This window comes from Barbatula barbatula (assembly GCF_947034865.1).
Source record: "Barbatula barbatula genome assembly, chromosome: 2".
NCBI classification, from domain to species: Eukaryota; Metazoa; Chordata; class Actinopteri; order Cypriniformes; family Nemacheilidae; genus Barbatula; species Barbatula barbatula.
Genome location: NC_136767.1, coordinates 10,179,684 through 10,205,437, shown reverse-complemented (window position 1 = coordinate 10,205,437; position 25,754 = coordinate 10,179,684). Strand labels below are relative to the sequence as shown.

Genomic DNA, 25,754 nt, shown 5'->3' with positions numbered 1-25,754 from the left:
CGCTCTCACAGTTCTTATCCGCCTTCATCTGCCTGTCTGCATCAATCACACAGTAATTAATTTACTCTACCGACGTGCGGGTTAGATGAAGACGGGCGTCTCATCCCGTTACCTCCAAGATGACATGCTTCTATTAGGTATCGCAGGAGTGCGTAGAGAGGCGATGTGTGATGAGGTTTATCTTTTTATATACAGTAATGAGTTGATAAAATGCTTTGAAGGAGAGTACAGGCATCGCGTGGCATTGTGTGTGACAGAAACTGAAAATGACAGAAATTCTGTGAGATATTTTAAAACTACTCCTTATTTCAATCATAATTCATCAAAACGACAAACCTACACACTTCACACAATATCACAATAATATAGACCAATTAAATAAAAAGGGAAAGTATATTTGAATCAATGTAGCTGTCTTGACCTCAGAGTTAGTTATTATAAGATCTTAGAAATATAAGAGAAATGAAGGTGAAGATGGATCCACTGGATTAGATACGCATGCATCACTTTAGTTTAGAACTCCATATCGTGATATCATGTAAGAGTTTCTGTGTCCTGGTGAACTTGGTTACTTCAAAATAATTTTTTTGTCACAAATGACAGGTTGCCCCCTAACTAGCAGAATTTAGATGCTGCGTCGGTAGCGTGGAAGAAGATTATGGTGTGGTGGAGCTGCCGTTAATCTGAGGCAGTGAAGTGCAAGGAGGCAGAGTAGACTATAGCATGGTGATGTGAAGACATGCTGGTTGAGTGAGTGTTCAAACAGAGATCGGCAGTTTAAGACTCAGCATGCAGCCACTGTGAAGCCCCCGAAGGTCGTCCGCCACGCCAGTCATTCCAGACATGTGCACCTGTCAGAGTGTCCACACCTGCCACCAGCCTTCACAAACACACGTTCAGTTTGGTCTCGGGGTGTACAATTAGCCAACCAGAGAGTGTGTATCCATGAGATGGCCATAAATGGCTCTTTATGCTGCTTCTCATTACTCTCGTGCTTATTTTATGATCTTCATCTCTAAGGATCACCAGTAAAACCAGTAAGGTAAAACCCAAGTAAGGAAAAACCCCAAATGCCCGTGATTCTGAGAGGAGACAAAACATATAGACAATGTAATACATTTACAAAGCCAGAACTGCGACAATAATGTCTCTAGTCTAAAACTAAAGTACAGTAGACGACAAGGAATCTGCGGTTCAAGCAGCAAGAACGTCTGACGCCTTAATAGCCTCGCAAGATGAAGGCTGCGCGATCATCCATCCAAAACATTATCGATGAGAAGCAATCAATCTGTAGAATGGAAAATGGCCAGGCGGGGCGTAGGGTTGTATGAGGGCGACTGATAAAAAGCAAAATGCACATGCAGTAGCAAGGTAGTGCAGGTGGGGGTTGGTGACGAAGGGAGAAGGAAGGCAAACGAGAGAATAAAGATGGTATGTTCCTCATTGAACTCCTTCATACTTATTGTGTCTCCTGGCTCATTCTCTCAGAACTCCTCTCCGGACTAAAGCCAAAAGAATTGACTGATATCAACTCTTGCAATTCCAACTGTAAACTAGCCAGACCCCGAGTAGCCAAGGACAATTCTCTGAAGTCCTTACTACTGATGGCTACACTATATCGTCTCTGGCCTCTTTTCAAAGTCTGAACCACTAATGCTCATTTAGACATCTAGTTTAAACCAGGCCAGACTGTAGAGGGACACTGACCCAGACAGATTTCACGGTCTAAGGGCTATTTTTCAAACAGGGGTTTTCCAGCACATCTAAGCTTTATTTCGTGGGATGGAGCTGGCAGGTTGGAGAGAGGTCTGGAGATGAGCCCACATTCAACACTTAGCTTATCGAGACCAGAAGATAGCACAGACAGTCTTTATTTATATGATCTTCACAAGCCTGACAACAAATACAAAATCCAGACGCTGCTTTAATTGGATGGGGCATCTGAGGTGCACTAAAAGTCTCTCCTTATAAAACAGATCCACAGTACATGCACGGATAATCATGAAGCGGTAATTTGCTGATCGTGTACAGCGAATTTTGAGGCACAAGAGAACATTTACATTTATTTTCATTATCTCACATTAGTGGTTAACAAAAAAGACCAGAACTCTAGTTTGGCTGTTCAGGGCCTCGACTTGCTGAGCACATGTACCAGTGTTTTTTTCCTAGTGCTTTTTTACACAGATCCACCATAAAGCTGCTATCTCAGAGGTGGTCCCATTAGGCCAAGAGAAATGACATAATGCCCCTCGGTTGCCATGCTTCCATGTGTGCCCTCAAAGCGTGTGCTGGATGTGCAGCCTCTCCTGCGTATGCTGGGAGAAAGATGATTACCGCACACAGTTGTACACAAGCTTTTCTTATACTGAGCGGATGGATGTCAAGGAACAAAAAAAAAGGCTTGGTGACAGACATTTGCACTCGACCCAAAGATTTTCTGCAGATAGATTCACTGCAAACTCTGAGCTTTGATATGGAACTCTTGCTCCTCTTGAACACACGAGTGCAAGCCTTTAGGGAGAGCCAGTCTGTCTTGACCTCATTGAAGTGAAATGAGGGAAGCCACCATGTGTGGTCGGATCATGCTATGGCCATGAACAATAGTGTGACGCAAATGTAAAGGATAATGGAGATGGTCCCTGTGTCAAGTCAAGTCAAGTCAGCTTTATTTATATAGCGCTTTTTACAATTTTCATTGTTACAAAGCAGCTGTACAAGAAAAAATGACTATAAGTAAAACATAAAAGGTTATGGAATTCAAAACACAGGTCAAATATCAGACACACAATAAATTCCTATATGCAGTGTTAATTAAATAAGACTACCAAATTCTAGCAGCCCCCCCGGCCAGGCAAAACAGTGCAAAACAGTATGCAAACGGTGGCGAGGAACCCAAAACTCCATTGGAGGAGAAAAAAAACCTCGGAGGGAAACCAGGCCTAACCAGGGGATTCCAGTTCCCCTCTGGCAAAAACTGCAGCCTCTGCACAAGCTCAACAGTGCTTGCACAACAAGGCGAAAATAAAAAAAAAATTAGATTTAAAATTATCATTAATAATCTAATAGTGGCTGAAGTTTTGTAGGGACGTCACTTCCTTCGTCCAGCATTTGTCAGGTCTAGGAATGGATTGCGCCCTGCCCGCTCCGCTCTTGTAACCTTGGAACAATGAGACAAGACTGGCTGAGAGTAGAGTACTGTTCTGCACTCTTTGATGCAACAAATGCATCAGTTGTTATTGGAAGTGTCCCTGGTTCCGGTTGATCTAACTAGTGCAGCCTAGATCTTTGAAATACATATATTATGATAATCTAGTGTATGCAAGATTAAAAAGATGCGTCTTTAGTCTAGATTTAAACTGACAGAGTGTGTCCGCCTCCCGGACATTGCAGGGAAGACTGTTCCAAAGTTTAGGCGCTAGATAGGAAAAGGATCTGCCGCCTGCACTTGATTTTGAAATTCTAGGTATTACCAACTGACCTGACGCCTGAGAGCGTAGTGCACGTGATGGACTATAATACGTAAGAAGTTCTCTCAAGTAGTGAGGAGCTAAACCATGCAAGGCTTTATAGGTAATAAGCAAGATTTTAAAATTTATGCGATGCTTTATAGGTAACCAGTGCAAGGTTGACAGAACCGGGCTAATATGCTCATACTTTTTTGTACGTGTAAGAACTCGAGCTGCCGCATTTTGGACCAGTTGGAGTTTTTGTAATAGGCCTGCAGGGCAACCACCTAATAGTGCATTACAGTAATCTAGTCTTGATGTCATAAAGGCATGTATAAGCTTCTCCGCATCTGATGATGACAGCATATGACGTAATTTAGATATATTTTTAAGATGGAAAAACGCAATCTTACAGGTTTTGGCGACCTGGTTCTCAAATGACAGAGTACTATCGAATATAAAGCCAAGATTCTTAGCTGAAGATGAGGGTTTTATGGAACATCCATCAATAGTTAAGCAGTATTCTTGGTTGTTACGTAGGGCGGTTTTCGGTCCGATAAGTAACACTTCAGTTTTGTCCGAGTTCAGTAATAAAAAATTGCTACTCATCCACTTTTTTATATCGACAATGCATTCCACTATTCGATGGAATTGCTGTGTTTCGTGAGGCTTCGAGGAAATATAAAGTTGCGTATCATCAGCATAGCAGTGAAAGCTTATTCCGTGTCGCTTTATTATATCTCCTAGGGGTAACATGTATAATGCGAAGAGCATAGGCCCTAGTACTGAGCCCTGTGGTACACCGTACTGGACTTGCGATTTGCGTGATACCTCATTGTTTATTTTTACATATTGGAAACGGTCGCATAAATAAGATCTAAGCCATTTCAAAGCTATTTCCTTAATACCGACATCATTTTCAAGTCTATGTAGGAGCATGCTGTGGTCAATGGTGTCGAATGCAGCACTAAGATCTAGCAGCACCAATAAGGAGATACAACCTCGGTCGGACGCCATAAACAGATCATTTGTAACTCTAATCAGAGCAGTCTCTGTACTGTAATGTGCTCTAAATCCAGACTGGAAATCTTCATTAATCTCATTCCTTTGGAGGAAGGAACATATTTGAGTTGAGACTACTTTTTCCAGAACTTTAGATAAGAAAGGTAGATTCGAAATAGGTCTATAGTTAACTAGTTCTCCAGGGTCCAGATGGGGTTTTTTGACAAGGGGCCTTATAACAGCCACCTTATATGCTTTAGGCACATGTCCTAATGTCAGAGATGAGTTAATAATGCTAAGTAGAGGATCTATAATTTCTGGGAGCATCTCTTTCAGAAGATTTGTAGGTATAGGGTCTAGCATGCATGTAGTCGATTTAGATGATCTAATGATTTTCGATAGTTCATCGTGATCTATAGTAGAAAATAAACGTAATTTCTCCTTAGGGGTGCTGTAGTAAGTCGTTTGTTCAGCGGGTTTCGCATCTGGTTGCATAGTTATAATTTTCTCTCGAATATCTTGGATTTTATTTGTGAAATAGTTCATAAAATCATCACTGCTATGCTGGTATACAGCATCAGAAGTCGCTGACGATTTATTTTTGGTTAATTTAGCCACTGTATCAAATAAAAACCTAGGGTTATGCTGGTTTTCTTCTATTAGTGATGAAATGTAGGCGGATCGAGACGTTTTTAGGGCTTTCCTGTATTTTTTTGTACTATCCTTCCAGGCAGTACGAAATACCTCTAATTTAGTCTTTTTAAAGTTGCGCTCCATTTTTCGTGCCGCTTTCTTTAGAGCCTGAGTGTGTTCATTTTTCCACGGTGTCGGTCTGTCATTTTTAATCTTCTTTAAGCGCAAGGGAGCAACTATGTCTAGCGTTTCCGAGAAGGTGGCATTAATATTTTCAATAGTAAAGTCAAGATCTTCAACGTTATTACTCATGCTAGAGATTTGAGACAATTCAGACAAATTATCAAGAAACGCACCTTTTGTAGTCGAAGTTATTGTTCTACAATATTTGTAACTTGGAGTTTGATTTGCCACCATTGGGTATTGAAGCAAGCATGATACCAGATAATGATCTGAGATGTCTTCGCTCTGCTGAAGGATTTTAACATCGACCACGTTTATACCGTAAGACAAAATTAAATCTAAAGTATGATTACGAAGGTGAGTAGGTCCTGACACATGTTGACTAACGCCCATGGAGTTAAGAGTGTCTTTAAAAGCCATTCCTAAAGCATCGTTATCATTATCTACATGAATGTTAAAGTCACCAGCAACAAGGACTCTGTCTGCAGACAGTACTAGTTCTGATAAGAACCCACCAAAATCTTTAATAAAATCTGTGTGGTGCCCTGGAGGCCTATATACAATAGCCAGAATAAATTTTAAAGATGTTTTGTCCTTAATATTAGGTATTGATGCATCAAGTACCATGACTTCAAAAGAATTGTATTTAGGATTAGACTTCTGAGAAATGCTAAAAGAGTTACGGTAAAGTGCAGCAACACCTCCCCCTCTGCCTTTTAGGCGAGGCTCGTGTGTATAATAGTAATCTTGGGGGACAGACTCATTTAACGCAATATAGTCATCTGGCTTTAGCCATGTTTCTGTTAGACAGAGCATGTCTATTTTATGATCTGTTATCATATCGTTAACAAAAAGTGCTTTATTAGAGAGAGATCTAATATTTAGCAATCCGAGTCGTAACAGTTGATTATCTGTATTATGTTCATGTTTAGTTAGTTTAACGTTAATTAAATTACCTTTGAGAGGTTTACGCTTTATTTTATGTTTACTAATCCGGGGGACAGACACAGTCTCTATTTTATGATGTTTGGGAGAAAGTATTATCGCATGTAGTGTATTATGTTCTGTTCTGTGTGTGAGTACAGTTTAAAGTGATGTTCTTAAAACTAACCTCTTATGGTATTGCAACTTTACTCTTATAGCATTGCTTTGAGCTCTTTTCCTTATATACAATAAATAAGCATCAAAAATATAAATTATAAACACACTATCCAATCATTATTATACAATCTATCATATTATTAATATATAAAACGTGGATATAAATGTGTGCATTTTATTATTTATGTAATTAGTTACAGTATATCATTTATAATATGGGTTTTTTTCAATTCGATTTCCCAGTCTTTTGATGCTTAAACTTAAAAGACGCATGTTTACTGCTGTGCTTTTAAGACCTGTGTATGAAAGGAGATAGATCAATACAAATGCTGGGATCCTTCAGAAGGAAATGTAGAGCGGCAGTTAAACACCTACTGGTTAGTTTTAATGAACATCTTTATGGGCTGGGGAGGAAGGTTTGGAAAGCTGGAAAATCTTTTCAGTACAATAAACTCCTTTGTCTCGAACAATCAAAGACAATTTTATTCCGCATGGTATGACCCCTTTACAGTAAGGCCTGTGTAAGTAATATCATACTTTAAGCATCTTATTACAGCTCCCTAAAGCTCAGCACAGAGAAATGTATTAAAACCCCAAATCCATTTAAAATAGACTATTTTGGCATTTCTAAAATTAAAGCAATTCTTTGGACGTATAATGGTTAGATACGACACGGATGATAGACAATAGAAAACAAGCAAAGCACTCTACAGTACATAAGTACAGACGCTGCTCAAATAAATATTAATTATAAAATGATAAAACGCATGACTTTTAAAAGAGAAGCGGTGGGGGGTTGTAGTTGCATGATATATGTTGCATGCCTGTATACGGGGTGCACTGACTTGAGCCTATGACCGAAAATTGCATTCGGCACCTTTTTGATAACATGATGTGCTGTAGAGAATTTGTGCCCTGTTTTTCATGAGCTTGTCAGTTGATTATGGTACGTGACTGTAAAGCGTGTCATCTCATATTCTCTCTGCATGACTGTATTAGAAAGAAAGACAGTCAAGTCATTCACATGACCTAATGGACCATCCAATACATGCGCACAATGGCACTCAGTAAAGCTAAATAAAGGGGTGCTTATATCATGGCCATCTTTCCATTTGAAATATGCTGGCTATGTATTTCTTACTTCTGGACACACAGAAGGACACCTAACATGTGTGGATACGCACATGTTCTTAAAAGCACAAAGGGCAGTGATTCTTTTTTTGGACACGATGAATTAGAATACGAACATTCATGCACACATACACACTCACATCAGTTATCAGCCTTTGTTCGCAGGGGTTCTTATCACACAGCTGCATTACAGGAAGGGGCAGAAGGTTTTGAGGAACAATGTGCAGGCACCTGACCTCTCTGGCATGACCTTGTGTTTCCACGCCCTTCAAGCCCTGTGGGTGGGGACGCTGCCATCTCCACCCACATACAAAAATAGATCATTCATTTTCCACTGATTGTAAAGGAAAAGTCTTGTTTCTTTTACTCTGATGTCACATGTTGTGTTGATTTAAGATCAATCTATGAATTTCATATCCTTATAAAAATTCCTTTATAACTATTTAAAACTGCGTTTCACTATTTGTCACACTTTAGGACCATTAAAAAGCAAGCCTTGCCTTCTCAGCTTGAGCAAGAAAAAACATTTTGAGACATTCAAATAAATAAATAATAACAAAATAATTTATCCTGTGGATCAAATGTGTAGTGGCACCCCCAGGTCTGGCGGCAGAGGGGTGGCCAAGGGCAGCAGTTCACTAGAGGTCTCCTCACAAGCTGTTGAATGAATAGTCTCGCTTGCTCACTCCTCCTCTCCACGCCTATTCTTCTCCATTTGCTTCGCCAGCGCAATAAGCCAAGAGCCAAATTTAGCAACACAGTACACTATTTTTAGAACACTACATTTTTTTGAGACATTTATTCGGGGAAGGATACTATAAAAAACACACACGCACACGCACACAAGCAAATATACAGAGGAAGGGGGAAGGGAGGGGGATCCTAATTTGGACACATCTAAAATGCACTCGTTTTAAAAGTGTTGCAGGAGATGCTTTGCAGCTGTTTTCAATCAGAGGGAAGTGTAGAGAAAACACAAGAGATTTAGACCGAGAAACAGAATAAGAGAGAGAGAGAGAGAGAACAAATGTTCTTGTTTTTTCCTCATCCACATCCAGCAGCTACGAGGCAGAAGTTCAACAAGTTGTTCTCAGACTATGGGGTCATCGTGCTCCGTACTGGGCCTGGAGCTTCTGCACTGACCGACTGATGAGATCTGCTTTTAAAGCTGGGGAGGGGTCTCACACGCATGTCAAATTGCACAGACATTTTGCAACAGAAATCTCTACGAATGTAAACATAGTTCACTCTAGCACACTAGAAATACTTAGATTTTAAATAAAAAATAAAGATGATTATGAAACGTATGTAGTTCATTTAATTGTGTTATCATTTGTGTTACCTCGGATGAATTGTAAACAGAGTTACACATTGTAACCTAATATTGGACATCTTATAAATGCATGACAGTCACTGCATTATTTATTGCATGCGTCTAGACTTTATTGAAATGTTTACCAGAATAATCTGACTAAACATTGTGTCCTTGTTTTGATGAGTGTATTTATTATTTTAAGGCAATCTGGGCTTAATAAACAACGTCGAAATCATACAGGATTTTGTTCTGCACTCCCCTGTATAGTAGCATCCTGTTGGCAACATGCACATTGTTGTCCTCAGCCCTGTTGACTTGCCTATGTCATAAGGTTTATTTGCTTAGCTAGACAAAGCCTCTTCAGAGTTTAATCCCAAATTTGGCAAAAATGTCCAGTTTGACTTGGCTAATTACCGTAAACGTATTGACTCTTTGCATGAGCCATTAAAAGCATGAATGTGGTTGTGCAGTGCTGGATTACGGTGTATACACAAATATTTTCTCTCATCTGATCTGTGCTTGTTTGTTACGAGACAGTTATGAAGGTTTATTATGTCATAACAGACCTTTGTGAGTTAAATAAATGGTCCTTGAGTCCCGGTTGTGAGAGAAAAGGGCTTAAGGCTAATGTTCTCTCTGATCTCTGATTACTTAAACTAGCGAGAAAGAAAGTGTTTTTAAAAGACAACTAAGGGAATGTTCTACCAGAGAAGACCGCTAATGTGGAAACGCCTTTCACGGAAATATCTGTTAATTAACTCTTTACGGTTACTTTGAAGAGAAATGCAATTCAGTTAATTAGTGTACCTTGTCCGCATTAAGCATTCCCCACGACGGTTAATGAACCAAAGTTGATCTTCATTTTATTTTTCATTCTCCTTCAACTTTAGACAGATGTAAATTGAGAGAAGGCTGACGCCCGCAACCTTTCTCACACATCTCCGAACACGGCAACACATACGAGGGTGAAACATCGTGAGCGAGCTTTGCGGAATCTCATTAACCAAGCAGGTAGTCATTAACAGTGTGACCTTTGGAAATAATCACCAGCCTCCCTCACAGCGTCTTTCTCTCAGTTTGTCTACCAGTGCATGCAGCTAAATGCCTTCCTTTCTATCGCCGATTCATCCAGAAGTTGTGGAGGTGAGAGAAGAGAGGAGATTAAAAGGTGGATGTTCAGATAAAGCTAATCTACGATTGGACGGTTTAGCCAAGTCTCTCCTAAGTGTTTGTGTCCTGTTCACACTTCTTCTCCATGTGATGATGTAAGAGTCGACACGTTAAGCATGCAGCCACAACGTGCTTTCTTTTCTTCCTTGGTAATCTCCACGTTTGCATCCATGATGTTCTCATTTCTACTCAAATTTATATGAATTTTATTTTCAATTAAATCTAACACAGACTTTTCCCTACAGTTTATGACCGGATTTAGTATTTCAGCTGGGCAAAATAAAAAGAGGCTATCAACTTGGGGGTAAAAAGTGCTGGGTTGATAATGTTTTTGGATTATGGTTTGTGAAAATGTTGTGTTATTTATTTATGACTTCGAAAATATATTTGACTATGTTAATTTGCATTCAGCGCATATCATTTTTTTCATAACAATGCATTGTAACTCAACCAAACCATTTTTATGTGTTTACTATCTCTCCAGTGTAAAGGTGAGATATCCTCTTTCTTGTTTCTATCCTTTACTGTGGCAATGCCAAAATGAGACAAGAGGGTTCGAGCACATTTTATATCCTCTACTATGGCAATGTCAAAATGAGACAAGAGGGTCCGAGAACATTTTAGTTTATTGCTTCCTTGGGATGCTTTGCTTCGTGGTGCTTTTGTAAGTTGCTTTAAATAAAGCGTCTGTCAAACGCTTAAATATAAATTAGTGAAAAAATACCCTGACCCAAGAACGTCAAGATAAAAATGGGTAAAACGGAAGACAACAGCAGAAAGAAAGAGCCAGAGAGAGGGAGCAGAAGGGTACAAGAGCCTGTAGCCTCTCATAAACAGAGCTAAAGAGGCTGGGCAAGACTCTCACTGCCTCTCTCCCAACAACGCTAATTATCAACCAAAGACATGCTAATTACATGGAGCTTTATTGCTAATGTAGCGGGCTGCTCTTCAAGACGCCCACACGCTGCGCCCGGCTTTGCTGCCTCTCCTAATCCTCCCACAGCACCCCACAGGCACTCCAGGCAAAGACAGGAAAGATTGCTTGCATTTGTGTTTGTGCATTTTCAAGGAATGTGTGTGCCTGTGCAAGTGTCTTTTTGACTCTTTAAACAATGCTAAATAAAGTTCACGTCTGAAACTCTATCATGTAGTTTGATGTGTATTTCTCGCACCCGCACACATAAACGGTCACACACTCTAAAGCTGAACTATGGCACTGATACCACTATATTGAGCTCTCCCTTCAGTCCACCCCAAGGCCTCGTCCCCATCCTGCCATCACAACAGGAAGTCTGCTTTGTTCCTCTTTACCTCCCACCGCCCACATCCCCTGGCCGTGATGTAACCTAGCAGCAGAAAAACTGGGCCCTGCAGGAGTTCAACACTTGACTGGAGACGAATCCAGTTAGAGCGGCATGTTAGCCACCTTCAAATCGATTTCTCTTAGCACAAAATCTGGCAAATTGAAGGAAAATAAACGCACTAAAACTGTTTCTTGTTGATGGTAGAGGATTGTTTGGCTATGCTCATTTTAATCGTATTCCTTTTGGAATGCTTTTCCTTTTCTTTAAATACTTTTCTTTTATTTGAGTTCAAGTTGTTGTGCACAAAATATTTTTGTTAACTCACTTACCTATGTATTAAAACACGAACATGCAGAATTAAAATGACTTAAAGTGAATAATAATGTGGGTTGAATATAGATAACCTTGAATATGAGACCACAGGGTACGACACTTATTATTTACAATCTAACTGAGAGGTCTCGATGATCATTGTGAGGGCGACTGCTGTTAAGTTATAATCTTAACTTTAGTTTATTGTTCTTTTTTGTTTATTTGCAGTGTTGCTATGTATCGCATGGGCGAAGAAACTCTTTTCAAAGCCCTTAAGAACTTCAGGGTTCCACCTTATCAACCCATATAGAATCACTTAGAACTCTTAGAAAAGCAGACTATATAACCAGCTCACTGCGTGGTTAACATGCTTTTGGATGCTTGCCTCATGACAACAACAATCCCTTAGTGTGACTTGACCTGAGATTTAAAAGCACGTGTCTCAAAGGTCTGAGTCCCTTTAGAAGCATTATGTAGACTGGAGAATGCAGGCGTCACGCAGCTGCCATCCAAAATGAACAAAGTGAAATAAGATATGGCAAGACATTGGATAGATTTAGTCATGCACTGTTTTTTGTAATACCCATAATTTCTACTTGTGGTTAAGTTAGGCTATATACAGTACAGACTGTCAATGGTCTACAGTTGGGCTCGGTCAGTTTATGTCATGGCAATTGGCAAATATTCTAAAAAAGGTGTTTGCAAAAACTCACCTCCACAATGTCAGAGTTGGTCCTGCTCTCATGTGGCTCATTGTACTCAGTGTATTTGAGCAACACTTTGTCCATATCTGTGCTGGCATACTGGAACAGCTTGTTGGTACTATTGAAAATGATGAGGGCTATCTCACAGTCACACAACACGCTCAGCTCATAGGCTTTCTTCATCAGACCAAACTTTCTTTTCGTAAACGTCACCTGAAAACACAGAACAAGGGACAAATTGTTGTTGTATGGACTGAAAACGTATAGACTGCGTTAAAAGTGTAGCATTTGTTTGTGGCCTTAAATGACTCTGTGTACACGTGTATGCGCATCTTAATATCTGAACTCTCGCCTTTTCCACATTATATGGAAAACATACAATAGAGCAATATGACTCTTTCTTCCCATAAATCAACTGATATTTAAATACTTGAGATATTTTTATCTAACAACACGTGAAATACTAGCTTCGCTTAGTTATTAACAATCTAATAATTGAAATATTACATTTACGCTCCAAAGCCCTGCAATAACCTTCAAGTAAAATGTATACTTGCACAGGTCTACCACCTCTAATACAAGAGTTCATCAGTATAATTAGGATTTTGTTTCGCGATAAACGTTAACCAAATTCACATTAAAATGTTTTATGGGGGCTTGAGGGTTTTGAGCTTGTATTAGTTAAGGAAATAAGCTGCCACATTTTCATTTCATGCAGGGTCTCAGAAAATGTGAATATTACATAAGATCAATACAAAAAGGATATTTTAAACAGAATTGTCAGGCTTCTGAAAAGTATGTTCATTTCTATGCACTCAATACTCGGGCGGGCCTCCTTGAATTACGTTTGCTTTTATAGCAGCCTTCAGGTCATCTGCATTGTTGGGTATGGTGTGTCTCATCTTCCTCTTGACAATACCCCATAGATGCTCTATGGGGTTCAGGTCAGGGGGGTTTGCTGGCCCATCAAGCACAGTAACACCATGGTCATTGAACCAGCTTTTGGTACCTTTTGGCAGTGTGGGCAGGTGCAAAGTCCTGCTGGAAAATGAAATCAGCATCTCCATAAAGCTTGTCAGCACAAGGAAGCATGCAGTGCTGTAAAATTTCCTGGAAGATGGCTGCGTAGTCTGTGGACTTCAGAAAACACAGTGGACCAAAATGTTGCATTTAATTTGGAAATCAAGCTCCCAGAGTCTGAGAAAATCCATGTTGCTTCTAGTTCAGTGTGAAGTTTCCACAGTCAGTGATGATTTGATGGTGTTGGTCCACTGTGTATTCTCAGTCCACAGTCAACACAGCCATCTACCAGGACATTTTTGAGCACTTCATGCTTCCTTCTGCTGACGAGCTTTATGATGATGCTGATTTTATTTAGTACCCCTGTTTTATCCCCCTCGTGGGAAGTGTTTATTAAGCAGTGTTGTATTTGAGTCTTCTCAGTGTTTTTCCCCATCATGGGTGTTTGTTTTTGGACCCTTTAATAAAGTCTTGTCTTACATTTATGCATTTGGCAGATGCTTTTATCCATAGCGACTTACATTGCTTTACCTCTTCATTTATACATAGGTATCTGCAATCCCTGGGATCGAACCCACAACCTTGCTCGTACCACTGAGCTACAGGAAAGCATAAGCGGTGGTCTTCCGTACCACCGCTGCCTTGCAATTGGGTTCTTCCTCTCTCTGTCACACCCCCGTTCGTGACAGACCCTGACACTAAACCTGACGGCATTATTTTAATTATTTTAGTGTTTCCTCTTTATGTAAGTTTCATAATGGCTGCTCTCCTACGAGGTGCACGCAAACATTATCATATGCACTTTGCCGTAAGTATTACATGATATTGCAATAGAGTGTTTTATATATGCAGATTGGTGAGAACAGGTAGACTCATTAATAGCGGTAGCACTGTATTTTTTTTGTCACTCTACATCGTCATATTTCTGATTTATGAGAGAAGTTTGATCTTTTTGACAACTTGTATATGCTCCAAAAGAAAACAATGTTTTGACAGCTCCTACTCCTGCAATATAAAGCTCAAGTGACAGATTTGGCCTAGCCGCGAAAGACAATGCTGTGGCTTCGCAATTTAAAGCGGGTGCTAGTTAAGTTTTTTAGAGATTTGGCAATTGTGATATAAAGAAACGAAAAATCCTCTTTGACCTTGTATGGTAGCAGGGTTAGAAGAGTGAGGAAAAAAGACCAGATCAGCAAACTTGAACGTTTTGGCTCATCTGAATAACAAATATCGTAGACTGTTATTAATTTACACATCAAAAATAAATGCAGCAATTTGCACTGGTCAGCTTTACCAGAAAAGGGAAGCAGAATCACACTTAATAAGATGTGGAGATATAGAGACCCAAAATAAATCATTGTGCTCAAGATATGAATGACACCCACAGTCTTCTTTTTGAACAACTACGAGGACATTTTTATATCTTTTTATATCTTATATTAATCCCAAGTATAATATATTTCCTCTTCACGTTGAGTGAAATTTTCCCTTAAATACCTTTAATGATTGCTATTTATAGATGCACTGGTGATTCCAGTAGATGATTTAAGACATGTTTGTAGGTGCAGGTACAGGTAAACAAGAGAAAACCATGTGTTGTGTCTGTCCTAATCTGATGATAATGAACGCAATGATAGCCCAGGTGTTTCAAATTTAGAAAGTTTAGATATAAAATATCTCTCCAAAACCTAAACGTTCTTTACATGTGTAACATGCTGAAGTAATGTAATCACAAAGCGCTTAAATTTGATGTTACCCCATCTTTTGCTCACTACCTGCCTCCGCCATCTCATTCCTTGTTATTTGTGAAGCTCATATGCCTTCAGTGAGCCAGTGTGTTAATTGCAGAAAATGCCAGTTGCAACACCTCCTCGATGTGGTGAGAGCTGCCGAAAAATGGAGGATCAAGGTTCTGTGATAGTTTTGATGTTGTGTCGTGAATTTTGTGGAACCTGAAGCCTCCAGAGTAGGATGCCCTTATCAAGTCAACATATTTTTGTCATGCATTACAAACAAACTGGCATGGTTTTAGATTTCTGTATTTCTGCAGTGTTTTTGCATTTTAAAGTAATCTGAGTTTTTAAATAACTGTTTAAAGCTCTGCAACACCCCCACTCAAAATACAACAACAACAGTATTATCACCCCTGAATTACGTGTAAATCAAAATCACTTTTGCACTGCCAGAACTAACGTATTACAGAAGAAAGAGAGAGAAAAAACACTTAAAAGTCAAAAATTCCCAGCCTGAGCGTATGTGTGTGCACGTGTGTTTGAGGGGGAGTTGGAGAGGGGAGGTCAGGAAGCACATTTGTATGCATTTCCTCTCATAACAGGAAGTGCCTGACAGCTTCCCCTTCACAATGGCTTCGCTTCTGCTTCCCGCCTCCAGTGCATTTTTTCCTCTGGGGAGTTCCTCCATAGGACTGAGACACGGAGGATGAATGTCCATTAGTCACCATCCGCCCCTGCACCCTGATCCATGCAATCCACCCTCCCCAAATCTCCCCACTTACACACTGTGTAATACGGAAGCAAATGGGTTCATTGACAGTAGGCCTGTAACATGAAGTTAATATGCTGAACCCAACAGACCTTTTGATCTGTTTCCTCCCTTGGCATCTTCAAAATTTCACATTTAAATGTTGGGCAGTGAAAGACCTATAAGACAACAATAAATGGTGCTACTGTCTACTATGCATGTATTTAGGATGTACTGGCGTTTTTTCTTTCGAACCGTACATAACCTATACACTGTTTACTCTGTAGTAAAAGTCACGTAATATTTGAGCATCAGATATCAAATCTGACATCTTGAAGGTCACCAGCAGAAATAAACACGAAAAAAGAAAATAGAAGGGGAATAACAATTAACTTAAGAGGAACGAAAGAATAAATTCTGAGAGGAGAAATTTGAAGAAGTTAGGCTTTGCGTAAGCAAAGGAATTTTGGAGAAGATGGCGAAGAAGCAGAAGAGGAGAAGTAGAGAGACACAGACCGAGAGAGAGAGAAGGAAAAGTTGAAAAAACCGGCACAGCGTGCATCGTGAGGAAACAGGCACAGAGGTAACGATCACAAGAGAAAGGTGGGAATCGTGGAGAGAAGAGCAAGGGGTGATGGCATGCCCAGAGGGCCTCATTATTTTCTTGCTGTTAATTTTACTCAAACTGTTTTACACCTTTCCGTTGTTGATTGGAGAGACGCCTCTGTTGTCATGGGTGGCTGAATCAAACTCCATGTCTCCATGCCATCACACATGAAAAGAAAGGTAACAGAAGCCTACAGAACGTGTGGTTGCCTGCTTTGCCAAGTCACTTAGTGAAAATCGCATCTAAAGAATGCTGAGTGCCAATTAATTTGATGTACTTTCGGATGAACTTTGGTGATATTCGGAAACCATGCTTCTAATAAACAACCCAAGAGTGACATCTGTCCATTTTTCATGGTTTCAGTTTTCCAGGGAAGCAAACGGATGTCCATGCTATTGTCTTGTTTCCCCTAAAAAGGCTTCAGTGGATATAAAAATAGACACTAATTTGACATAAATAACATCTTTACGTCGTCTATGTATTCAGCACGGACAAATTAGCCGGGCAGCATGCTCCAGTTAGCGATGTGGCTAGCACTTTTATGACACAGGGGGTCCTTTCATGTGACCTGCCCAGGGAAAGTGTTTGAGTGGCTATGGGGAAGAAAGCCAGGCCCTTAACACTGATGCTCTCTGTCTAAGCCTCTGGGCAGCCAGTCAACGCCAGGGAGGGCTACTGGAGGTGCCTGTGCTCTGCAAAAGTGTTTTCAGGAGGTGGGCTAGAGAGCCAAAGTGGCCGCCCAGGGCGACTGAGGCCTTGTGCCCATAAGCATGGCGCCAGAGACAGCCAATCTGAAGGAGGTGATATCAGTAAGGAAATGATGGGAGACATCTTGGCCAAAGATTTGAGGGTGTAGAAATTTCACATGTATTAGGAGTGATTCTTAGAAAGCAAATAGTCTCAGGCTATTTCGAGATTGTATTGCCATTTAGAATTTATGAATTTTGTTGCGTGTGTACAGTAGACTATATTTGTGGCTTTCATGATTTAAAATGTTGTATAAACCAAGCAAAATCACCCCCTTTTCAAACACAAACTGTAGCAAATATTCTTATTTAAAAAATAGTAGCATTGTTGCTCATCGGCATTCACTGTGTTGTGTTTGAAGGCTGGTGTGCTCCCCACTAGATTTCACAAAAAGCGTAAACAGCAAGATTTCATTGGTTAACCAGCTTCACCAGAAATACCAGATCCTGGTCAATCATCTGCACACTTTGGGTGCATGTGTTGAATAGCGCGGTTGTGTTTGTTTACCAGCTTGAACAGCACAAAAGTATTATTATAACTAGTATAGTTTAGCATTTCTAAAAAATCATGCTGATCTAAACTGGTCTACTTAGCAGAGATATTACATTATAGTTTTATTTCAGACTGAAAACTTGTGTATTCAGAAACCATATTGGAAATGTGAACCTGACAAGTTATTTTCAATACTTTTTTGTTGGTTAATATCTGCAAAACCCAAAGACAAACATAAAGGTTGACAAATATTAATGATTTGTGAAAAAAAGGCTTCAGTCCGACATATAAAATAAAGAAAAATATAAAAATGCTGTTTTACTGTTATGTTATGCTTTCTGATATATGCAGTATATATAAAGTTGTAACCCTTTTAACCTTTGGTCAGCTTATAAAAGAAACCCCTGGTGCTTTTTCAAAACGTAGATGTTTTTGCATAAAAATTGAACAAGCATCTGAAGAATGTTGTGCTTAAGGTAACACCACTGAAGCGCTGTGTTGTTTATCTGGCTCTGGTATGGAAAGGTTCCTTAAAGAGGAAGTGAAAATATGCACAGCCGCAGCCCGTCTTTAACACATTAAGTTTGAGGGGAGAAAAAAAATAGAAAAGAAAAAAACCTTTGTAAGTCAAATGTCCCCCATTCTTGTCTTGTGATGTCTGTCTTCATGGTGCTGTTGTAGTACAAAGAACCGGGTTGTTTGCAACTGCCTTTAATAAATGGCAGCGAGGGGACGAGAGTCAATAATAACCCCTGTGCCAGCTGTCGAACATGGCATGCCCTCTATAAATACACTACAATTTATGAAACTTTTTTTCAAGCAAAGCATCTTCTATCTGCTGACCAAAACCTCTATGCAGTATTTACAACTTATTTGAATCACCGTAGGTTGAAAATGAAGTCATTATTTAACCTTGCTCACGTTGTTCCAAATTTGCTTGCTGTTATTTTTTGTCATGAAAATGTAAATAATGAATTCATTTGAATTTTGTTACTTTTCTAATACGGCACTTTTTATATTAATGCTAAATTCACCTCTGCTGGATCTAGATTCAACTTTGGGTGTGTAGTATCTGAACCTTACACTATTCAGTTTTTTGCTAAATAGTAACTTTTTCCTCACAAACTGTATGGACTGTACATATATAAAAATTAATCATCTTTTTTGAACATAAATTGCCAATATGTTCATTATGGTGTGATTTTGTATCTGAACATATTTGAGCACTTGTCTAGATTGCTACTATTTCTAAGTTAAAGGTAATTACTTTGAAGCATTTTAACCTTATTTTAAGGCGACTGGTATAGGAGGAAATTAATTTCTTTGTTCCTTTCCTTTTCTAACTCAGGACCTGGAAATCTGTGGCATTGACTCTCATCAGGTGTCCTTCCTGTATCAATCTCTGATCTTGAAGTCTGGTTAAGGGGGAGTAAGAGAGAAAGACAGAAAGAGAGAGGAGAACGGTGATAACACCAAGACAGGATGCTCTCTGTGCAACTCGATAGCATTGCCAAAAACATCCTGACCTCAGCCTCCTCCCCACCCCTATCTCTCTCTTTCCTTTTCAACCAACCCCAATTAATATGAACTGTTCATGTCTTTGAACATTAAACGAAGTATAGAAAGTCATAGGTTTTTAAACTATTTTTGAAGCAATAGCTCACCCAAAACATACAATGACTTATGCTTAACATTGTTTCAAAGCAGTAATATTTCTTAAATAAATCATTAAACTTGGTCATGTATACATTGTATTTTTTTAATTCTGAACTGAAAATGTTGTCCAGTTATACTCTTAAGTTGTTGGTTTTTAAAAAATAAAGATGTTTCTGGCTTGAGAAGAACCTTGACTCATTATTTCAACGTTCTGCATGACAGACCACATGCATGTGAGCCTCTGGTTCCCTCAAGGGGGAGAACTTAGTCAACCCACAAGTACTGAATGACTAATGTCACTGTGCCCCCTCCGTCTGCTCCTGCTGATACGCCCATTACTTTCTTTGCCTGTTTTTTTTCTTTTTCTCCCCCACTTCTCCTTTGGCTCTTACACTATCTTCAATAATTGATCAACCCACCCGAGGTCCAGACAGCAGCCATTAACTGCAGCAGTATGGTCTCACTCAGTCATATCAACTGTTAGCAAAGTCCTTTACCCAAAATCAAATTCTTCTGTCTCTCCACAACTGACTGAGGAACTTTCAAATGCGTGCGCCTGTGACAAAGTGTCATCCTGTGAAGGGATGTGAGCACTCTGGTCGACTGTTCAGAGAGCATTTCAAAGAGTCATGTTACAGCACAAAGCAATAAGAGACAGGAGAAGTCAAATACAACATCCTCAAACTAGTCAAGGTTACTTGTTGTCAAAGTGTAAGTGCTTCCCAGATTTTTCTGACAGGTCGTTTTTTGAAGGCATCTGTAAACTTAATTTTGTCCAAAAGTAGACGAATGTAAATGTCTTTCCAAAACAAAGTTCATTGATCTTGCAGTAAGCATCTATGTAACTGGCACCAATACGATCGATACAACTACAGTATCTCCTCTGCATAATATCTGTCTGTTTTTGTGGGTTTCTGATCATGTTTCATGGCAAAAAAATGAAAGTTTAGATTTTCACGAGGACTAAATAAATTCAATTATTTCATGATTTTGCTATAGTAACCCATTTAAAATGATGATTCATAAGCCATACGAAAAACGGCAGGTTCAAAAGAGCAAAGCTACTAGATTAGGGACGTCCCTTTTAGGGAAGGCCATCATCTACCTCACATCTACCTCAGACTCCACCTATGGTCCTAATGAATGCATCATCGTTCCACTACTGCCCTACGCCTGCATGTTTGTGTTCTCACCCACCATGCCCCTCCGAAAGTAATATTGCACTGCTGTAAGTAATGTAGAGTGTGTGTGCACCACCTATTAGATCTATTTAAAAGTTAAAAAACATCAAGCTTCTGTAAAAAGTGAATTGAAACTGATTTAAGTGAGTTCTTTCGGTCAATGTGACTCACCTGTCTATTGCGTTCATCCATAATCCGGGTGATCTGAATCTTTTTTCTCCCCATTTTCCCCGTCTTTTCTTTTCTCACTTTCACCAATACACTTGAATCTTTTGTCCCTCTGTTTCTTTTACACGTTTCTTCAAACCAGACTTTCTTCTATTGACTTCCTCCACTCAATTCAAAGACACCAGTAGCTATACCTGTGAAAAGTAGAGAGAGAGGCATTAAGTCATATGAAACACGTCAAAACCGCAGTGTTAAAAACAGGGAGAGGCAGAGCCTGAGCCACATGGGACAGCAAATAAAGACAAAAGAATCCGTCGACATTCCGAGGCAGCTGGCATCAATATCATGCAAATCAGATTGTCGCGCTTTGGCTGCGACTGCAAGTGCAGACAGCACTGTCATGCTCCCGCTGCCGTCACCGAGAATTTGACAGTGTTTTGGAAGTGCCACTAACTTAACAGCTCTAATCACTTGCAGTGTAACATTTACCGCTGCCTGAACGACAAACAGCGGCACTTTCCTCAAAAACACCCGTGAAACATCGCAATGAATTGTCACAAATGTCTTTTTGTTCAAGTGAACTGAGCAAGCAGATTGGTATCTCCTTTTGAGATGAATTTGCGTGTAGGATTGGTTCATTGAAGTGGCGAGACCGCGTCTGAGATACCGTCGCAGGTGGCCCCCATAGGTGAGACTTTCCTATATAGCGCAGTTTGTTTTTTCAAAGACGATCCAGGTATCTTACGTTCTGAGGAAGAAGCCTAATGCAAACCCGGGCCATCCTGATTTACACCTCGTCAAACAAGCTTCCCGAGCCGATCTGGAATATCATTCTGTTAGCACGTCACAAGCTTTGCTGTGCTCTGAGGCAGAGACGCGTGCGAGGCCTTTATCGGGCCCACCTGCAGAGATCTTTCTGCTTTGAAAGGCTGCCCTCACCCGAGAAGCTAACCCAGGCTTTCTATTAAGTGCTCGTAGCTCAGATCCGCACAGTGTGAGAGCTAGCGATCACAGAACACGCGTGTATGTGTGTGTGTGTTTGTGTGCATGTGCGCACCTCTTTGTTGCCGTAAAGTAGGCCAACCCGATTCATCTTTGGGAGGAGCGGCAGAAGTGTTGTTGTGTTTTATTCTGACAGTAGAGGTGATAACGTCCCTCGTTATGCAAATGAGCGTCCCATTATTTAAGCTCGATGTAATGCAGTAAAGCTGTCAGTGGTGTCACATTAAAAGCCCTCCATTCTTTTCTCTTTTTTCTTTCCTTCTTTTACTTGTATCTGAACTAGATTTTACCTGCCAAAGCGAGCAAGAAACACTGATGTAGACACCTCTAAGGAGAAGCTGCTCGGTCTCTTCTTACATTTATCTGCATCACCAATGCTTATCTCATATTTTAATAATCAGGATTTTATGGGTGGGGTACGGTTTTAGGTGTTTGCAAGACTTTTCCATTCCGTTGCTCATTATATAAAGTGTGGCTAATCTATGAAATTCAGCACAAATTTGTTGGATTCCTTGGCAGCCGTTGAAATATAAATGAGAGTCGTCAAATACACATATTCTGTGTTACAAACACATCCTCGCGGTGCTATTGATATAACGTCTGTTCCACTGTGTTTTGTTGTCTCTAATAATAACAACGGGGAATACGATTATATTCTATTAGCAACCAAACATCACTCAAACTTCGCAAGGAGCTGCTAGCAGGACCGTTAGCGAGCACGTCTTAACGCGCAAGTGGCGAAATCTGAAGTGGGTTGATGATTGCTTAGAGGACCGTTGTTAAAGAAATTAAACAAGGAGCAAAACAACTCGACTACAAGCCAATGATAATGACCTGACGCCTGTGTAAATATTTACCCATCACGCAGCCAGTCAAACTTGCCGTCACGAAGTTCAGTTTCAGCGGTCACATCTGAAAGCTGATTAGCTGGATAATTCAATCAAAACAGGGTCTAGGGCCCAAGTCTCAGAAGAGCTTCCCTATTGTTTACGACAGGTCTGTAATCCCTGATTCAACAAGTCTCAACACAGGACTGATGTAATATTAAACGCCTTTTAATGAACTTTAGATGGAATGCGTTCCTTGGATTCATTTGAGTGTCGTCCTAAATACTTAACACAACTATTATAAAAATACTAATTGAAATTAAAATATATATTCAATAAGGCAAACTGTGTATTTTACAATGTATATTTTTGACTTGCTGCCAGTCATCGATTACATTGAATTACAAGTCTCATAGTAAGAGTTTACTGATTTACTCACAGCCATCTTGACACAGCATTTTATTTTATAAAGAAGATACATTTTATATATAATAATAATAATAATAATAATGATAACAGCACATTTATAAGAATTAAAAAATATTGTCTGTTTCCTGCACTGGGGGCTGAGCTACGGTAACATTTGTAATCCCATTTTCCCCCACAAGCACCAGACAACTACAGTCATCCTAAACACAGTTTCATCCTACCCTTTTTGCCCTCGGCCCTGCCCCCCTTTAACTCCTTTATCCCCTCCTTCAGATGCACACATGCTCACACTCATCTGCTTAACACAGATGAGCACAATCCAATTTACACCAGTGAGGCCAAACTACAGCACTGACAAGCTGTAGTTGATCACCAGCCAGAGGCGCTTTAGATGTAAAAACAGGCCTGTCACCATCACAGAAATGCTCACATGCAATTCTATAATACCAGAGAAAATAACTAAAACTGGGCAAGCCTTGTACTGAAATACAAGCGCTACTGACACATACCCCAGACGAAAGCATGAGAACAAATAGGGTATATGTGTGTTTGAGAATGAATATGTTTGTTTGATGGCTTTAGTGTTGAGTTTGTTCAATTATGGCAGAGAGAGAGAGAGTGAGGTGGAGAGAGTCTAGTGACAGGCTTTTCTTCCATGGTAAGCCAATTGACTAATCGCCAAGGCATACAGGGAGGTTGAGTGAGAACAGTGGGTAAAAAGAGCCCTTCCCTTTCCTTAAAGAAATCTCAAAATAGATTTGGTTTAGTGTGAAACAAGAACGCTTGGAAGAGGGGTCACCGTCATGGCGGAAAGGTCATGGAGTGATGCTACAGAGATAGACACAAACAGAAATTCCCAACAAAAATCGTTTTATAAAGGTAGTGAATTCAATTAAGCTGCAGTAGAATAATGGTTTTGTAAATTATATTTTGGGCTTAACGGCTTTATGTGTGAGAGTGTAGTATAGAGAGACAGAATCCAGGAACGGACGAAAGCAGAGATCCAGACTGGGGTAGCCCGAAAGCACTACTGCTAAAAGGTACCACTATTTGCGTGGAGTTTCTGTCTATTGGCAGTGGCGGCGCCAGGGGGGGTCTTGGGGGGTCTCAAGACCCTTCCAAAAAACGCCTTGACCCCCCATTAGACCCCCCACCCCTTCCTGATTAAAAAATATTTTATATATATCCTGGATAAAGATTTAAAAATTGTTCTCTTCAAACTACGCAGAACAATAATAATTAATAATTAATCGACATATAAAAAATATAAACATAAGAATCAAAGCGACGCCTCATGAATGTTGCTGTCGCTGCGCCTTGCGTCATTACGTTCAAGACGGTGTCGCGAGCCCGCAAGAGCTGCTACGCACTTTTCTTGAAGCTAAAAATGGATCGTTTTGTAATACCTAAAAAGGGCGGAGGAGACAGGTGAGCAGATGAAAAGAAATGGCGCTTCATCGAGCGCTACAGCGGGCACGGATGTTGGGAATCCTGACGGCGGAGAGCATTTAACTGGGGATTTAATCCATGGCTCAGCCGAGAAACCAAGACAGGCTCAACTAAAATCATACCCGCGTCGTTCTTTTGGATTGTAAATATGTTTTCTGTCATGAGTGTGGCCAGCGCTGCCGCTCCCACGCGCATCACGTGCGTTGCGTAAGGCACCAAGTGATGAGGGGGCACCAAAAATAGCGTAATGAAAAACATTTTTTTAAATCTAATTTTATTTCATTAGGCTATAGAAAAATTATTAGGCAGGCACATTTCAGCCATGTATATGTAAAAAAACCGGCCGAACATTCCCATATCACCACCACCCGCAGCAGCGCCGGTTGATCGCGCGTGCGCCTGACGCAGTTTGACAGATGGTTGCCTAGGCAACTTATTTGGAAATGGCCCCGAAAAGACATTAGGAGTCAGGATAAGAGATAAGAAAGAAGAAGAAACTGCGAGATGATGCCCGTGCATCACATGCAGGTATGTCCATGTTTAATTAACTTAAATTCGGGAAATGTGGATGTGCTGCTACTAATTCTGTTTACTGAAGAAAAGTTTGCACTTTCAAATGTGTAGTGTGTGTTGGCTATTCTACATATGTTTACAAAGTCAGCAAAGCTGTGAAGATTTTACTTTCTCTATTTAGTGTTCCTAGGTTTTATACTGCGATGCTGCTATTGTGTTATTGGTATTGAGTTATATGTTTGGTAATAAAAAGTAAAACTGGCAAATTTCAGGGTGGGGGGGGGGCATCATAATGGAATTATGCTTAGGGCACCAATATGGCTAGCAGCGGCACTGGGTGTGGCAATTAAAGTTCGAGCATATTGTTGGCAAACTACAATTGATTAATTAATTAAAAACAAAGTAGTTGATATGCTGTGTTGTTTTATTTGTTTAGTAGCATTAATATGCAGCTATTAGCCGTGTCCACTGTATTTTCTGTCGGTTTTCATGAGACCCCCCTTTAAATGACCAGGACCCCCCATTGACCCCCCAATCAAAATTGTCTGGAGCCGCCACTGTCTATTGGTCACAACACATTGGTCACTTTGCTGTCTTCCTTATGATACTACTATAAAAGGCATCGAATGTAGGCCTATAAGCATCAATGAAGCTCACAAGGTTTTCAAACAGAGATGAGGAGGGTGACGTGATCAGGGTCTCCCTCGAGGAAAAAGAGCGGAGGCTGCCGTCCCCTCTTCCATCTGTTAACCATGCCTCTCCTCACAGATGAGAACAAGAGCACAAGGTTGGTGAGGAAAAACATTATGTAAAGTCAGAAAGGCAGTCGTGCAAGCAATGGGGTGTTCATATACCCAAAGTATAGTCCGGCCATCCGTGTC

At 40.2% G+C, this 25,754-nt stretch overlaps 1 protein-coding gene across 5 annotated transcripts in view; it reads right to left on the bottom strand.

Annotated features, from left to right (window-relative positions):
* The window catches only part of mef2cb (myocyte enhancer factor 2cb), a 63,463-nt gene that overhangs the window by 14,919 nt on the left and 22,790 nt on the right, over positions 1–25,754 (bottom strand). For all 5 annotated transcript variants that reach the window (XM_079474793.1, XM_079474795.1, XM_079474792.1 and 2 more), the window contains 2 exons: positions 20,657–20,847; positions 12,311–12,514 (listed from right to left, as the gene is read on the bottom strand). In XM_079474793.1, coding sequence (XP_079330919.1) covers positions 12,311–12,514; positions 20,657–20,710 — 258 coding nt within the window. In that variant the 5' untranslated portion in view covers positions 20,711–20,847. The remainder of the gene's footprint in view (positions 1–12,310; positions 12,515–20,656; positions 20,848–25,754) is intronic.